Below are 19,026 nucleotides of genomic sequence, written 5' to 3' on the forward strand. Positions count from 1 at the left end.
ATCTTTATTGTCACAAGTCGGCATACATTAACGCTGCAATGAAGTTGCTGTGATCAGCCCCGAGTTACATTCTGGACCGTTTCCGTATTTAAATAAAAAACCTTACTCCACTCTCAAAATGTTACACAGATAGAGCAATATCTGTACAGCCGGCTCGGGAAAGCTGCCCTCTCTGGGCGGTGGACAGGGGAGATGTTCTAGTGGGGGGGGGGGGGGGGGGGGGCACTGGGAGCGGAGTGAAGACCGCCCGGGTTGAAGAGCCGGGAAGCTCCATCCAGTCATCGGCGCGCTGCTCGCTTCAATTTCCCCGTCCACTGGCCCCGCCCCCAGTCTACACTCTGATTGGACGGGAGATTGTAGGAACCTTCCCATTGGAGGATAGCCGGAGAGGGTACGGAGATTGTGATTGGCCTGGGTGGCTGGTCAATCATTCTCTCTCACACATACACAGGGGAACTTTTGCCACATTGATCTGGATGGAACTGTGGCTGGAAAGTCGGGGATGAATCAAAGAGGCGAGTAAAAATGCACCGTGACAACAGAATGAGCTGACTGGGGGGGTGGGGGAACAAAAATGTGCCAGAAAGTAAATGAGTGGCGGGCAGCTGAAGACGGGAACAGTAAAGCTCGAAGGATATAACCCCCCTCCTCCCACCCAAACACATACTGGGAGAACGAGTGGCATCCAATTTAATCCACACATCAGACTTAAGCAAACACACGAAAGGATCACACACAACACTCAAATAAAATGTTTCTGTTAAGCTGATACATGGCTACTGCCTAGTATGGAATTCTCTTGTGCTGGGGACTGCTACACGTTATGGCACAAAGCACAGTCTTTTCGGACGCTCTGCCCACGAAGGTCTACCGGAAAATCGTGGTCATGTTGTGTGTGCTGCTGATGTCCCTGTACTTGTTGTATTATCTGTCGGATCTCTGCCACACGATGCCCAGCCCGCTGCGCGTCTCAGCACAAGGCAAGTACCTGGCCGCGGACCTGGCTGGCTGGCAGGCGCTCCGTAGGAAGAGGCTCCTGCACAAGCTCCAGGCGCAGGGGGGCTACTGGAAGGGCGAAAGGTACTTCCGAGACCTGAGGCTGCAGTTCCAGCCCTTCAATCTCAACCAGCGAGGGGGGACCGCCAGGTTCTTGGCGGGCAACCCGCCCAGCACCCTGAGCTTCAGCGGCGACGGGGCGAGGAAGCTCCCGCAGGCCATCATCATCGGGGTGAAGAAGGGAGGCACCCGGGCTCTGCTCGAATTTGTCCGGGTCCATCCCGACGTCCGGGCGGTGGGGGCAGAGCCGCATTTCTTCGACAGACACTACGATGAGGGATTGCGCTGGTACAGGTAAAGGATTTTTTTGGGAGGGGCATCACACCGAGCGGACACGAACAACACACACACACATTAGTTTATCACTAAACACTTGTTGATTCGAAGTTCCTGCTAAAGCGTTCCTGAGCAATTATCTCCCGGAGTACAGGATGTTTTTACACACTTAATGTACAAACACACGCTGGTGTACATGGCGAGTAGGCATTTTCTCTGTAATAATACTTGTCATAACTTTCAATGAATCTTGTGCGACACTATTTGATTGTAATTGTTGCGCGTCGCGTTTCTTTCTTCACTCGTTCATTGCCCTTTGCACGGAGACTTTTGTGTTAGAAAATAATTTCCTAATATACCGGGGGCTTTCTGTGAGGCTCCATTCGGTAATGACCTCACGGTAGAGCATTTTGTGCCAACGTTTTAGTCAGCATCTGCTCAATTATGATCCTTGGATCACTGAGGCCTGGGTGTGGGCAGTCAGGCTGTTGTGATAGAATCCATTGAAAATATTCCGACTCGTCCACAAAAGGTAGCTAAAAGAATCTGCAGAGACGGGTTTGGGGAGAGAGGGGTGTGAAATAACCGTACCCCTCACCCCTTTTCCCCCCACTCAGCACCCCCCCCAGTACAAGTACTTTTATTGAGACCTCAGTGATACATTTTCAGCAACATTAAACGCAGAAGTTTCCTTTCCCGGGCTAGTAGTGGCTAGTTTACACAACAGAGCTTTAATAGAGGGGTATAGGTGATCATTATGCTGAAACTCATAAAGTGGTAAGACCCAGGCTTACAAAATGCGCTCCAGTCCTACAAGGACTGTGGCTGTGTAGCCATACGCTCTCCAGTTGACTTTCGCATGACTCTTTTTGAAATACAAGTTATAGGATGGCTCGAATGTATCCATCATAATTTGGAACGTGAAATTAACAAGATTCGTGTTGTGGAATCTCCTTCAGAGTAACAGCAATGCTGTTCAATCAGAGTTTTATACAGTCGCTGTTATTATCCCTTCCTCCCTCCCCAAACCTGCTCTACCCAGTTATTTAGCCAGCAGTGTTGGCTTTTACGGATCAGTGGGACTATTTAACTTCCACAACATCCCAAAAGAAAAGCTTTACAGTAAATCCCGTCGATTTTTTGACATATTGTTTTTTTAAAAAGTAGAACAGGGGAATTTTCCAGTTACCAATTCGACTGTTACGAGTGATTAATATTCGGCGGTGAGAAGGATTGGATGTGAGGGAGTTACTGCTCATACTGATTTCTTACAACATCTTTGAAGGTTCCTCAGTCAAGGATTGCATTTACTAAATTGAGTTCAGGCCCTGACAATACCAAACTTCCCAACTCCTCCTACATACTGGATTGATGATATCACCAAAACGAACTACTTGATCAAAAACATTGACAAATTGGGGGGAAAAAAATCTTTATGCAAGCTCGCCATCTAAATGTCCCTGATCATAATATGGAAAGTGCAACTACGTAAGTGGTAAATAATTTATTCTTTTGGTAATAAAGGTGTAAAGTTAAAGATTAATAATGATTTGCACACATAAAGTCATAGACCCTTCGGCTCATTGCATTTGCCCCCATCAAAACAACCACCTAACCATGGCTGCCTTCTGCCTTTGCTGATCCTGTCCTGCCTCCTTGTAACACGCTGCCCTCTAATTGAGCACTGAACCTACCCCCCACCCAATCAGGGGTTTTTGTATTTGAAGATTGCATCATGATGCACTTGCAACATAGGGTCAAGCCCCTGAAATTATTTGGGGAGACCTGTTCCCAACCATGAATTAAAAATCAAACCCTTGTACTTGCTAAAGTCTGAATTCAGTGTCATGAAGTGGTTACATGGAGAGATAGAGCACTAGATAAAACTCTAAAAGGTTTCAAATAGAATTGGCCTTGTCATATCTTGCATGCCATCTTCCTTTGCAGTAATGAAACTTGGACTTCGGCATAGATTTTGGTCGATGCTTGCTGTAGAATCTCATAAAAACCTTCTGCCTCAAACGCAAAATATATTATTCTACCTGCAAGGATTATGTGCCAGGAGAGCAAAATAAATAGTCCTTTTCCATTTTATCTTCAGGCTAATAGGAGCTATGATCTTGCTAGATGGGGATAAAGTTGGAAGTGGGAGAACTCTGATTCAAACCTAACAGCTGACATTATCTTTGGCTTAAAAAAACTTTACAAAACAATCGAGCAAATAAGCTTACAGAACCTTTCTCTCTCCGTGCTCCAAATCAAACTGTACTTACCAGTATTTTTAGGTTTCATTTAACTCATTCACTTTTAATTAATAATTTTCTTTTAAAGAGTTCTCCAATTTTGAAATTAAATGAATTTGCTGTCGATAGATTAAATACAGAAGTTTTAAAAATTGCATTAGCATTAAATATGTACTCATTCATTCCTGTGTGCTTTTTTAAATGCTCTGACCCATGTGAGAACCAAGTGATAAGTTTTACACATACCTGAATCATTCACTGTGATCTTTGATGTTTGCAACATGCACAAACAACATGAACACCTCAACCAAGAGGTTGCTGTTAGGACTAGATTAGGCTTTTTTTAAGATAAGAAGAGAGGAAGAAAAAGACCCATTTGAGTTTGTTAAGGAGTGAATATGGAATATAAATTACATCCTATGTTTTCTACATCCTCAATACTGCTTTCATTTCTTTTATAAACTGCTATGCATAATTAACTTTCGAAGACAGTTTTGTTTGTTGCAATACCTGAATTATTAGCATGAATCTGGATTGGAGTTGGCTGTGAAGAATAAAAAAAGGCTAGAAAACATATTCACACTCGCAGGAGGCTCGAGAACCAAAGGACAGTTATTTAAATTAATTGGCAAAACAACCAGAAGGGAAATGAAAAGATTTGAATGCAGTGCTGGTTATGCTCTGCACTGCCTGAGAGAATTATGGAAGCAGATTCAAGAGTAAGTTGCAAAAGGTAATTGGACATATTCTCAAAAAAGGAGCAGGAAAGCGCAAGGGGAGTGGGAATAATTGGATAATTTGTTCAAAGGCATGATTGAATGGCCTCCTTCATGCAGTAAGTTTCTATAATTCTCTGGAGAGGCAATAGTTCACTGCTTTAAAAACATCTTTCACTAAATATTAAAATAGTCTGTCTGCATACCTCCTGCCTATAAAAGTCTCTTTCTGGTATCTGTGTCAATATTTTCCATGATAAATTCTGATGATAGCTCATGATATAAATTAGTCATACTATAATTGCACCTCCTCAACTCCTAAGTGTCCAATGTTTTGGTGGTGTTACAGGGATAAGGTGGGGTGGGAGATTGGGCCTAGGTAGGCTGATCTTTCAAAGGGTTGGAATAGGGTGGATTTTCAAAGGGTATGTGCAGAGCCAATGGGCCAAATGGGCCCCTTCTGCTCTGTAGGGATTATATGATTCTAAGTCCCCTTGCTGTGTGCTCCAATCAATGCTAGTTTGTAAATCACAATAATTTTGAGATTGAACTATAAATAACAGAATAATTAATTATATATAAACTAAGGATAACATGTGTGACTTTATTATGGGATTGAAAACTGGCTGCACATTCTGTTTCAGGTATTCATTGTCCATTAATGTCCTTTACTAATGTCCTTTAGGGAAGGAAATCTGCCGTCCTTACCTGATCTGGCCGATATGTGACTCCAGATCCACAGAAATGCAATTGACTCTTAACTACCCCTCAAAGGCAATTAGGGATGGGCAATAAATGCTGGCACAGCCTGCGACGCCCACGCCCCATGGATGAATAAAAAAATTAACCTTGGTCCACTTGATGTTCACTCCCGATGTACAACACCATGGAAAATTGGTATCTATTCAAAAGTTTGCACAGGATACAAACTATCTGACCACAGATTTTACTTCCAGTTATTATGCTATCCCATCAACATTTACACCTTGAAAATTCTGGTGTCATAATTTTTCATTTGATTTAAGCTATCACAAAGTGGCCACAGGCTTTGACCTCGAGGTAGCTCTGTGAAGTCCTCACTGACCTCTATCTAAAACAGTCCAGTCAACTGTTTTTGACCAATGCCAAGAGCCATGTTCAAGTATATCCGATAACCAATAATCCAATATTTCTACCTAAAGCGAGCTCCTGCTATTTTTGATGCAAATGTAATGCAATGAACAACATGAGTTACACTTCAATTTTATTTTCCCATTTTAGAGATATAGGTAATTTGCTTCCAATCTTCGGGTTTTCCAAAAATCGTCAACCTGTTCCCCAAACAGGGAGAATGCCTATGAAACATGTGGTCAAATGCAAATGGCATTCCTGAGTCGGTCACTAGAGGTTGCACAAGCGCCTCATTGATTGACCCATTTATCTTCCTTTCTACCTTTGAAGTGGAGCTTCCAGTATCTCCATCCTGTTGGCAAACTGACATTCGGCATTTACAGAGTTTAGCGATGCTACAACCAATGGACCAAATCTAAGCCCTGCCAGATCTAGTTGTGAATGACAATGGGCAAGTAAACAAGTAACTGGAGGAGGAAGCTTTATAAATATATCCATTTTCAAATATGGGGGTGCGGAGAACAATATAATAATAATAATCGCTTATTGTCACAAGTAGGCTTCAATGAAGTTACTGTGAAAAGCCCCTAGTCGTCACATTCCGGCACCTGTGCGGGGAGACCGGTACAGGAATTGAACCCGTGTTGCTGGCATTGTTCTGCATTACAAGCCAGCTATTTAGCCCACTGTGCTAAACCACCACATCAGTGCAACGATAAGGCTAAGCATTTGCAATCATCTTCAGTCAGAGCGCAAAGTGAATAATCCATCTCAGATTACTCTAAAGGTCCCCAACAGCATAGTCTTTAGTCAATTCTATTCACTCCACATGAGATCGAAAAATGGCTGAAAGCACTGGATTTTTGAAAGACTATGGGCCCTGTCAATATTCTGGCAATTGTACTGAAGACATGTGCTTCAGAACTAGCTTCAACCTGAGGCAAGCTGTTCTAGTCCAGCTACAGGTGATATCCATTCGGCATTGTGGTGAGCTGCTGAGGTATGTCGTCTCCACAAAAAGCAGGACAAATCCAGCCCAGCCTTTACAGACCCATCAGTCTACTCTTGATCATCAGCAAAGTGATGGAAGGCACCGTTGGCAGTGCATTCAAGTGGCATTTACTCAGCAATAATCTGATGGCTCTTTTGGATTCTGCCAGAATTAGTCAGCCCCCGACCACATTATAGCTTTAATGCAAAACATAGATAGAAGAGCTGACTTGAAGAGGTGTGGTGAGAGTGATTGCCTTTGACATGAAGGCAGCATTTAACCGAGTGTGGCATTAGGGAGAAAAATTGGAGTCAATGAGAATCCTGGGGAAAACTCTCCTCTGGTTGGAGTCATACCTCGCACAAAGGAAGATCATTGTGGTTGTTGGAGATCAATCATCTCAGTTCCAGGACACCAGTGCAGGGGTTCCTCAGGGTAAGATCCTAGGTGCAACCATTTTCAGCTGCTTCATTATGACCTTTCTTTCATCGTAAGGTCATAAGTTGGGATGTTTGCTGATGATTGCACAATGTTCAGCACAATTTACAACTTCTAACACGCTGAAGCAACTTGTGCCCAGATGCAGTAAAATTAAAACATTCAGGCTTGGACTGATAAGTGGCAAGTAACATTCATGCCACATAAGTGCCAGACAATAACCATCTCTAACACGAGAGCATCCAACCATCTCCCCATGACATTCAATGGTATTACCGTTGCTGGATATCCAACTATCAACATCCATGGTGTTACCATTGACTAGAAACTGAAAAGAACCAGACATATTGATTTTATTCATTCAAGGGATTTGAATGGGCTTCACTGCCAAGTCAGTATTTATTGCTCATCCCTCATTGTCCTTGAGAAGGTGCTGGTGAGCTGTCTTTTTGAGCCACTGCAGTCCATATGGGGTTGTTACATCCACTGTGCCATTAGGGAGGGAGTTCTGGGATACTGACCCAGCAACAGTAAAGGAAAGCAATACATTTCCAAGTCAGGATGGTGAGTGCTTGGAGGGGAATTTCCAGGTGGTGGTGTTCTCATGCGTCTGCTGTCCTTATCCTTCTAGGTAGTAGAGGTTGTGGGTTTGTCTACAGAGCCTTTGTAAGTTGCTGCAGTGCATCTTGTACATGGTACACACTGCTGCCAATGTGAGTCAGTGGTGGAGAGAGTGAATGTTTGTGAAAGGGATGCCAATCAAGTGGGCTGCTTTGTTTTGAATCATGTCAAGTTCCTTGAGTATTGTTGGAGCTGCACTCAATCAGGTAAGTGAGAAATATTCCATCACAATCCTGACCTGTGCCTTGTAGATTTTGGACAAGCTTTGGGGAGTCAGGAGGTGATAACACATCGCAAGATTCCTAGCCTCTGACCTGCTCTTATAACCACAGTATTATATGATTAGCACAGTTATCATATGGAGTGAATCAAGTTGGCTGAAGACAGGCACCTGTGATGCTGGGAACATCTGGAGGAGGCTAGGCTGAATCACCCACTTGACACTTCTGACTGAATGTTGCTGCAAATGCTTTGGCTTTGTCTTTTGCACGGATGTGCTGGGCTCCTCCATCATTGAGGTTTGAAATATATATGGAGCCTCCTTGTCCTGGTGCTTGTTTAATTGTCCACCACCATTACCGGCTGGATGCGGCAGAATTGCAGAGCTTAGATCTGATCCATTGGTTGTGGAATACTTTGCTCTGTCTATCACTATGCTGTTTGGTGTTGTGTTGTAGCTCGTATCAGTACTGTGGCTACAACAGCAGGCCAGAGGTTAGGGGTGTGATTCTCCGCTCCCCACGCCGGGTGGGAGAATCACGGGAGGGCCGGGTGTCTCATTTCACGCCCCCCTGACGCCCCCCGCAATTCTCCCACTCCCCGCTCGGAAGAATCGGCAGTCGCCGTTTTTCACGGCGACTCTCCGACCCGGATGGGCCGAGCGGCCTGCCGTTCGTGACCGTTTCACAACGGTGGCAACCACACCTGGTCGCTGCCGTTGTGAACATGGGCGCCAAAGGCACGTTTGAAGCTTGTGGGGTGCGGAGAGGGGAGTGAGCACCACGGCCGTGCTCGGGAGGGGACTGGCCCGCGATCAGTGCCCACCGATCGTCGGGCCAGCGTCTCAAAGCGACGCACTCTTTCCCCTCCGCCGCCCCGCAAGATCAAGTCGCCACGTCTTGCGGGCCAGCGGAGGGGAAGACGACCACCGCGCATGCACGGGTTTGAGCCGTCAGCCGTCGTGACATCAGCCGCGCATGCGTGGGTTGGAGCCGGCCAACCTGCGCATGCGCGGCTGACATCACATAGGCGCCGCCATCGCGTCATTCTCGGCGCGCCGACTTGACGCAGTGTCAAGTCCCGGCCGCCGAGAATAACAGAGTGCTGCTCCTAGCCCCCCGGGTGGGGGTGAATACGGTGAGAGGAGCGGCCTCCGATGCCGTCGTGAAACTCGGCCGAGTTCACGACGGCCTTCCCGATTTTTCCCGGGAGCGGAGAATTCCGACCTAGGGATGTTGCGGTGTGTCACTGACCTACTGACCCCCAAAGCCTGACTAACATTAATAAGGCACAAGTCAGGAGTACAATGGAATAGTCTCCACTTGCCTGGATGAGTACAACTCCAAAAACACTCAAGTAGCTTGACACCATCCAGGATAAAGCAGCCCACTTGATTGGCACCTTCAACATTGATTGCCTCCACCACCATCTACCTGATGCACTGCAGCAACTCACCAAGGCTCTTCTTATAAACAGGCCGCAAACATGTTTGTCAGTTGAGTAACTCTGAGCTACTTTGCTCATTAGGCCATGCTTCAATTCATAGAGGTGAAGTCGTTCAACTCAGGAGGTATTGGAGAGGCTCCCGCATTGTAAAACTCATAATGCTTCCTGCTTCATGGCACACCATATTGGAACACTAATGCTGAGTGCCAATAGTTTGCAGATTTCACATTTTAATAAATCCAGTGTTCTATTTTTAATGCTGCCTGCATTCTCAAAATATTTCAATAACAGGAAGCCTCAGGCTTATTTATACTGCCAGTTTCTGTGTAAGAATGATGCTATTTTTAAATTGACAATGTGGACAGTATGGGGGCAAAATTGTTCTTGAGTAATAGCGTAAAATGGACAATTGCAAATGGAAAAGAAAATTGTATAGGGTGTAAAATGGGCTATTTGGTGATACATTCCAAGACCAATTTTATCGTTATATAGAAAATAATGTTTGTTGGCCCATTTTCAGACAGATAACTAGCAGTTAGCAAGAGCTTGAATCTGGAGATAAGACTTCAGTTGTGCCTGTCATACTCCAGAGGCAGCTCACCCATTGCAGATAAATGAATGCTGGCCCCCACAACAAGAGTCTATTCTTATCTTTCCACCACATGGGAGCAAAAGCCATAAACCTTGTGCAAACATGATGAGGACACATCGGCAATATTGCATGATCATTTCATGGGGATGGGCAGCAAATATGACCCTTGCCAGTTCCATGAAAACAAAATAGATTCTCAGCACTGGGATGACTGATGCCATTGCTTTCAATCCCCGCTCCAAACTTTGTTCCCTAACTCCTGACTCCATCCTTCTTCCTTTTCCAGGTCTATAACAACACCCAACTTCGCCCATCTCAGCTACTGAATTATTCTCCTAAGACCCTCATTCATCCTTTCATTACCTTTCAGCTTGAGTGTTCAATTCACTCCTGACTGCCCTTCCATACTCTACCCTCTGTAAATTTGAAGTCACCAGAACTCTGTCCCCCAGTCTTAACTCACATCATGTCCACTTCCCATATCACGGATCTTATTGGCTACCAGTCAAACGACATTGTGATCGGAAAAGTCTCATCCTTGTTTTCAAATCCTTCCATGACCTCGTCTCTACATATCTCTTTAATCTCTTTCAGTCTCCCTCCACCATTGCTGGCTATATTTTCAGTTGCCTTGGCCATAAACTCTGGAATTCTCTCATAAACCCCTTCCTTTCTTAACCTTGCTTTCCTTTTTTTAGACATTGTTTAAAATCCTAGCTCTTTGACTAAGATTGTGGTTATCTGACCTAACATCTCCTCATGTGGCTTGGTGTTATATTTTGTGTCATCTTGTTCATCCTTTTAGGTAATGAGGGTAGTTTTCTGTTGGGAATGTAGGCGACTGCTCTGGCTGATCTGCACCAAGTACGTCTGTGAAGTTCCTTGTGAGACTGTTGTACATTAAAGGCACTCTATCAAGTGAGTGATTGTTGCTGTCCTTTCCATTTAATTCATATTGTTTCCGCAACATCTACATAGGTTCATGTATGTGTGCAGCAGGTGGCATTAGGGCATTTTGGAGCAGGTAATGCATAATAATACCAGTGTGCACCTGCCTCTCCCAGGTGATGTTCACATTCAGGTCACATCAGTTCTCTGACCATTTGCTTGAGCCTATACAACTGGCGAGATCTTCTGGCCCTGTTAAAAGCATCCACCCCCCCTCCCCTCCCCCCGCCCTCCCGCCCCTGTGTCCCCCCCCCCCCCCCCCCCCCCCAACCGATGGCGGTCCCCCTGTGGCATGATGGGCTGCCTCCGCCATTGGAAAACATGTGACAGGGAGAGGCCGGAAAATCCGGCTCTATGTATTTAGTGTGTTTTTAGCACCCAAATTGACACGGCATCAGCATCACATTTGTAGCATGAATTGACACGATGACCTATTCCAGCTCTGTTATGTGAAGTTTCACCAGCTGCACTATGCATAGATATACTTAGAGACAGAAACGCATATACAAAGTTAAGAGCAGTGTGGTTTGTGGTACTCTTGTTTCACTTTGTGTGATTAATTTCAGAGGAAAAATAATTTCTGCTCTCATTCCGCCAAACCAGATGTGCCTATTTGTACCTTAAATAGAAATCCAAATAAAGAGAACAAGCTTGTTTGTACAGTCCTTCCAAATTGAGAGCAAACCTCTTACAAATTCCGTGTGAATTAGAATCTGTGAAAAGAAAGCTATTTGTTTCCTTACCTTGTCCTTTCCATTTCATCAATGCTGCTTCTGCAACGTGTACATTCATGTAATATGAGCATTGAAATGAACAGAAATGCATTAGTCCTGAGGTATAATTAATATATTGACACACAGGGTAATTTCAGTTGGGAGTCTGCAATAAATTAATGGACTGGAATTTGATGGACAAATTGAAACAGACTCTCTGCATGCATCCTTATTGCAGGGCAAAACTGGCCTGAATTTTGGAGTCCACACTTGTACAGTTAAATGAGGAAATCTGTAAGTTGCTGTCACTGATATCCTATTTCTTCATATTCTGTTCTGTTGCAGTCTTCCCCAGTGAAAGCTGTGCAGAAATTAATGTGATGGTGTGGTGTTGGGCTGACCGCCCACCGTTGTAACTCGAAAGACAAAAACAAATGTTGGTGTTGTACATGTAATTTTATGAGTGTGGAGTCTCATTCCCTCAGAACAAACCTCATATTTCAGAATGCTACAAAAATCAAAACATTGTAATACATTTTTAAAAGGTTTTATTTGTTTTTCTCTCAATCCCCTTTGTCAGCCTCCAATCTTTTTTTCAGCTGCCTATACAAGTCTTTAGATATAATTTATATTTCCTGTTTTCCACTTCCCACTTTGCTGTCCACCCATCCCATTGAGGACTTACTAATCAAATTTGTTGATCAGCTTTCCTGCTCACAGGTGCTCCAGATGCCCTTTAGAGGGCGCTGATTTCAAACAGACGCCAGAAGATTGGAAATCTCTGCTGACAAGCCCGCTAATAGTCTCTGCATAACTGGAGGTGAGCTGAATGGCCAAAGTGATTCATTTGCTGCTCACAGCAAAATCTAGGCCAATATTTAAAAAAAAGAAATATTCAGTTTTGAATCGGTCCAAAACTTTTCATTACACTTTTTTTTCCACATCCAATGTGCACCTGTATTCATTTACCTGATGACCTGTGAAAGCAACTTTCCATAAATACTATTAAACGTAGTACACCTTTAATTTATTCATGATCACAAGATTAAGTTTCTACCCCTCCCAAAGCAGTTAGAGTCACGCAACAGCTGTGGGTGATCCAGTTCTACAGGAATTTAGGCCAGAAATTAACTTCCGTAAAATCAACTGCTCATTTCTTCTCTATTGTGCTGGAACCTGGAGAATGAATTATCCTTCAGGGGTCAAAATTTGAGGTGATTGCCGATTACTAAAATATATTGGATTACAGTATTAAAATAAATATATTTTTCTCTAATCTCTTCTGTGGGTGCAAATACCCGCTCAGCGTTTTACTGAATGAAAGCTGCTTTTTTTTATACTTGAATTCTGCAACTCAACAACCACCATGGCTCTCTTGCTATCAGCTGAAATCATAAATATACGTAAACAGCCTCATTGACCATTTCATTTCATTTCATTTCCATTCTTTTCTTGAGCCGTGAAAAGTTCCATGGGTTTTTGCCAACTCCAGTGCTGCTCATTCCCTTTTGAAGGATGATACGGGACTGACCTATAAAAAAGGGGGAAGAATGTTGAAGAAGGGTGAGTGGAGTGCAGCTTTCTTAGAAAGCCCTTAAAAGTTAATTTTTTTTTTTGGCTGGATGCCTTTGGAATTCTGAAAACAGGGTCAGGCTACTTTTAGCTGGGTACTTGTTCAGTTTGAACAGTGAAGGAAGCCAATGTCTAGAGCCATGAATAGCTGTTTTTCCTGCCAGATTCAGTAGGATACACATGTCTAATGGGCATCGTTCTTCTGCAGTCTGACCTAAAGAAGTACCAGAACAAAAACAACTTTTGATATTAAGGGCTGAATGCTTGCTACCGAAGTGGTTAGAACGTGTTGGGAAATTCCCCAACTTGGGAGACCCACCTTGATATGAAGGGCCCTGTTACACACAGTTTTGCTTCATGGGGGGCGATCAAGTTGGGCCCGCCACCTCTAGAAGCAGTTTGGATGTGGCTACGGAGGCAGGTGAGTGCCAAGGTAAGTTGGTTAGGAGGCCCATCTTGCTTTTTTTGAAACTTTGGTTCAGTTTCATTAAAGGCTTTAGGCCCACCTCAGACTCTTATACTTCACCCAATGTCACTGACTCAATCTTTGCTATAGGCACACATCAGGAGATATGCGGAGATGAAAAAGAAAACTAAACTTTTAACCATCTACTGGACCTCTTACTTATGCATACTTGATATTGAAAAAAAACCTCTTATTGATGAAACCCATTCCGAGATTTGAATACTCGCAAATGCACAGTCTGTTATAAAAAAACAAACTTTTGTTCAGTAGCTACATCGGAGACAATAATCCTTTACTAGCCTCTTAAAACTGTCAATTAAAGTGTGAACTCAGTATCCCTGCTGTAATAAGTGCTTTTTGAGATTTTGAACCTTATCCATAATGGCCTGAGCTGTAATAAGAGCCCTTGAGAAATGTCAACAATGAAGGGAATTGAAATTGAGGGAAGTGAAGGTATTTTTTTCTGAGCTACAACAGATGTCCTGTGAATCAATACACTCCAGTAACATGTTTTTGTATTTTTTATCTCGAAATGACAGTTGCGGCTTCATTTTTTTGTTTAAGGGCTGGGCATTTAAATAACTTCAGATCATGACCCTTAAACAAACCTTATCCACCCTTCAAGAACATTAACATCTCCTCAGTGAAAATGGAGTCTGTTGAACTCAACAATAATTTCAAATGGTTCTGCTGCATTTGGGTTTCCAGCCTGTATGAGTCACGCCGAGCTCCCTTTCCCCTACCAGCAATAATGAAATCTTCTGAAAATGGGAACAGGTTTTCCACATCGGGTAGCGCCCCCTCTGCCATTTGTACGATGTGATAGCAATTACAGTGTTTAAAACAAACAAGATGTTGCTGAGCAACCATAACCCCATATTAAAAAGCAGAAACAGTTAAAGTTCAGTTGACTGAGAAGAAAGCAACTATCACAGGAACTGCCAATACAGGCAAGACAATAAAGTAAGGGGAAGGAAGCAAATCTCAGAAGCTGAAGTACAGTCAGAAACCAGGGAATGAAAAGATGAGTCCCAGCAAGACTGAAGTCAAAGGGACAAGGAACCAGAATCTGAACAAGGTAATTTTCACTGAAGTTAAAGAAAGGGGCAGAGAGAGAGGCGCAGTTAAAGACAGCTGAAAGATGCCGACCTGGTGAAGTTGGCTAGCGAGAAGACAGACATCTGAAGTAATCTTAAGGTTGGTGCCACCTTAATACAGCCTGTGAAGCTGCCGTGTTCTGTTGGCGTGGCTGGGTACCTGAATGATTGTGTGGAAGCTTGAATACACGTGACAACCCAGAACAGAGGAACACTGAAAGGAGAGCTTGACACCCTGGATGGGGATCCTTGGTGACGGTATCTGAAAGAAAGCCTCACGTGGGAGAAGATTTGAAAGTGCAGTCTTCAAAAGTCGTGTTTGGATACCCTTGTGTTGAAGCCAGAGTTCCAATGAGACCAACTGGCCCGCAGTGTGACAAGCATCTGCGGGGATTTGATGTGAAATCGACAGAAAGTTTTTGGGTGGCATCTGTGACTTGGTTACAGAGTGTGGTGCGCCTGACCACATTCTGCCCATTGGTTTACATGGACTGTGTACTTACTGAGAACATTAGAGTATAAAATACATTCTGCAACTTATGTTATCCTTACAAATCTGTATATATTTGTGAAGGTATAGCTGGGGTGAAAAAGTAGTGTGTTGTAATTAATCTTTACTTGTTTAATAAACTTTACATCCTTTTGTTGACCAATGGCCCTGTGACTCTGCTCATCCATGTCTCTAAGCAAAACATAAAAGTTAGGATCTGTCGAGGGGAGGCGGTGGCATAGTCGCTGGACTAGTAATCCAGAGACCCAGCATAATGATCTGGGGACCTAGGTTCGAATCCCACCTCAGCAGGTGATGGAATTTAAACTCAATAAAATATATGGAATTGAAAGTCTAAAGTCTATGACCATTAAACCATTGTTGTAAAAACCCATCTGGTTCACTAATGCCCTTTTGGGAAGGAAATCTGCTATCCTTATCTGGCCTACATATGACTCCACATCCACAGCAATGTGTTTGACTCTTAAATGACCTCTGAAATTGCCTAGCAAGCCACTCAGTTGTATTCCAACACTTCGAAAACATAAAAAAGGAATGAACGGAAAACCTATTGTCGACCGAGGCATCGGAAACGACAACAGCAAGCAGCTGTACTGTATGTAATGTCTCACCGGCAGGACAGACCCAGCAGAGGTGGCGGTACAGAGGTATATGGGAGGAAGTTGCCCTGGGAGTCCTCAATATCGACTCTGGACCCTATGGCTTGAGGTTAAACATGGGCAAGGAAACATCCTGCTGATTACCACATACTGGCCACCATCAGCTGATGGATCTTTACTCCTCCATGTTGAACACCACTTGGAGGAAGCACTGAGGGTGGCAAGGGCACACAATATGCTCTGGGTGGGGGACTCAATGCCCATCACCAAGAGTGGCTTGATAGTACCACCACAGACCAGGTCCTAAAGGACATAACTGTTAGACTAGGACTGCAGCTGGTAGTGAGGGAACCAACAAGAGGGAAAAACATACTTGACCTCATCCTCACCAATCTGCTTGCTGCAGATGCATCTGCCCATGGCAGTATTGGTAGAAGTGACCACCGCACAGTCCTTGTGGAGACAAAGTCCGGTCTTCACATTGAGGATACCCTCAATGTTATGTGGCATTACCTCCCTGCTAAATGGAATTCAAACAGATCTAGCAACTCAAGTCTGGGCATCTATGAGGCTCTGTGGGCCACCAGCAACAGCAAAATTGTATTCAACCACAACCTTCAATCCCATGGCCTAGCAAATACCCCACTCCACCATTACCACCAAGCCAGAGATGAACCCTGGTTCAATGAAGAGTGCAGGAGAGCATGCTAGGAGCAACGTCAGGCTTACCAAAAAATGAGGTGTCGACCTGGTGAAGCTGCAACACAGGGCTACTTGGTTTAGCTAGGTTAGCTGGGGGGGCTGGTTTAGCACAGTGAGCTAAACAGCTGACTTGTAATGCAGTGCAAGACTAGCAGTGTGGGTTCAATTCCTGTACCGGCCTCCCCGAACAGGCGCCGGAATGTGGCGACTCGGGTCTTTTCACAGTAACTTCATTGAAGCCTACTTGTGACAATAAGCAATTATATTATTATTATTGTGTGCCAAACAGTATAAGCAGCAAGTAATAGACAGAGCTAAGCAATTCCACAACAAACACATCAGATCGAAGTTCTGTAGTCCTGCCACATCCAGCAGTGAATGGTGGTGGACAATTAAACTCACTGGAGGAGGCTCCACAAATATCCTCATCCTCCATGATGGAGGAACCCAGCACATATGTGCAAAAGACAGGGCTGAGGCCGTGCCCAGCAGATGATCCATCTCAGTCTCCTCCAGAGATCCCCAGCATCACAGATGTCAGTCTTCAGCCAATACGATTCACTCTACGTAATATCAAGATATGGCTGAAGGTACTGGATATGGCAAATGCTATGGGTCCTGATAATATCCCGACAATAGTATTGAAGACTTGTGCTCCAGAACTTGTCCCTAGCCAAGCTATTCCAGTACAGCTATGACACTGGCATCTACCCGGCAATGTAGAAAATTGCTCAGGTATGTCCTGTATACAAGAAATGAAGAGGTTTAGGGAGGGAATTCTGGAGGATAGGGCCTAGGCAGCTGCAGGCATGGCAGCATTTGGTAGAGTGAATAAAATTGGGGATGCTCAAGAGGACAGAATTGAGGGAGCATATCCAAGAGGACTGTAAGACTGGAGGAGATTGCAGTGATAGGTAGGGCGAGAGATCATTCTGGGAATTGAAAATAAAAATGAGAACTTTAAAATCAAGCCCTTGCTTCACTGCAAGCAAATGGATCTCAGAAAGCACAGGGGCGATGGGTGAATGTGACTTGGTGCGAGTGAAGGAAAAGGCAACCGAGTTTCGGGTGAGTTTGAGATTATACAGGGAGAGGCAGGCCAGTATGCGTTGGAATAATCAAGCCTAAGGTTGAATAAGAGATTCAACAGCTGATGAGTGGAGGCAGGGAAGGAGCATTGTTATGGAGGTGGAAATAGATGGTCTTAATGATGGTGCAGATTTGTGATTAGAAACCCAACTTTAGATCAAAGAAGACACCAAGTTTGAGAACAGTCTGGTTCAGCCTCAAAGTGGTTGCCAGGGAGAGGGATGGAATTGAGTTGTAAGGGGTTTGTGGGTGGTGCCTGAAGACTTTGGTACTTCCAATATTTAGTTGAAGTAAATTTCTGCTCAGTCAGTACTGGATTGCTGGACAAGCAGTCAGGCAAATTAGAGTCAGTGAAAGGATCAAGAGAGGTAGTGATGATATGGAGCTGGATGTCATCAGCGTACATATGGAAAATATTGCTGTGATTTTGGATGATGATCAGGGGAAAGAGTTGGATGAGTAATAGGAGGGGCCAAGAATAGATCTGAGGAGGCACCAGAGGTAAGGGTGCATGTCCAAGTCTGCAGATAGGTCAAGAAGCGAGGGTAGAAACATAGAATCTCTGCAGTGTAGAAGTAGACCATTCAGCCCATCGGGTCTGCATCGTCCCTCTGAAAGAAAGAAAGAAGCCCACTCTCCTGCCATATGGTATGGAGGGTGCTAGCTATGAAGAAAGGTTGAGTAGATTAGGATTGTTTTCGTTGGAAAGATGGAGGTTGAGGGGGGACCTGATTGAGGTCTACAAAATTATGAGAGGTATGGATAGGGTGGATAGCAATAAGCTTTTTCCAAGAGTGGGGTTATCAATTACAAGGGGTCACGATTTCAAGGTGAGAGGGGGAAAGTTTAAGGGAGATGTGCGTGGAAAGTTTTTTAAGCAGAGGGTGGTGGGTGCCTGGAACGCTTTGCCAGCGGAGGTGGTAGAGGCGGGCACGATAGCATAATTTAAGGTGCATCTAGACAGATATATGAACGGGCGGGGAACAGAGGGAAATAGATCCTTGGAAAATAGGCGACAGGTTTAGATAAAGGATCTGGATCGGCACAGGCTGGGAGGGCCTGTTCCTATGCTAAAAAATTTCTTTGTTCTTTGTTATCCCCGTAACCCCACCTAACCTGTACATCCCTGGACACTAAGGGGCAATTTAATCACGGCCAACCTACCCAACCTGCGTATCATTGGACTCTGGCAAGAAACCGGAGCATCGGAAGAAACCCACGCAAACATGGCGAGAAAGTGCAAACTCCACACAGTCACCCGCGACTGGAATTGAACCCAGATCCTTGGCGCTGTGAGGCAGCAGTGCTAACCACTGTGCCGCCTCTTTGTCTTGTGTTTGTCTTCGTACATATCTGTGCGGGTATAGCTGGGGCGGAGGAGTATTCTGCCCCCTGAATTCTTTATCTGTTCCATAATATGGCAACCAGAACTCTGCAGCACAGTAGTTGACACACACGTAGTGTAATTTCTCTACCTTTCAATTCCATTTCTCTAGAAATAAACCCAGGTGTTCGGTTTGCATTCTTTAATGACCCAATTAACCTGAATTATACATTTTACCGATTTGATTCATTTGTATTAGTACCCCCAGATTCCTGTGTTTGTCCACCCCTGATAATT

General features: G+C 44.3%; 1 protein-coding gene across 1 annotated transcript in view; it reads left to right on the forward strand.

Moving 5' to 3' along the window:
* Positions 1–448: 448 nt before the first annotated feature.
* Positions 449–19,026, forward strand: part of LOC119953382 (heparan sulfate glucosamine 3-O-sulfotransferase 3A1-like) — a 175,986-nt gene continuing 157,408 nt past the window's right edge. Inside the window, exon 1 of the mRNA XM_038777595.1 lies at positions 449–1,350. Within this exon, the coding sequence (XP_038633523.1) occupies positions 824–1,350 (527 nt within the window). The 5' untranslated portion in view covers positions 449–823. The remainder of the gene's footprint in view (positions 1,351–19,026) is intronic.

The sequence above is a fragment of the Scyliorhinus canicula genome, chromosome 18 (assembly GCF_902713615.1).
Source record: "Scyliorhinus canicula chromosome 18, sScyCan1.1, whole genome shotgun sequence".
NCBI lineage: Eukaryota > Metazoa > Chordata > Chondrichthyes > Carcharhiniformes > Scyliorhinidae > Scyliorhinus > Scyliorhinus canicula.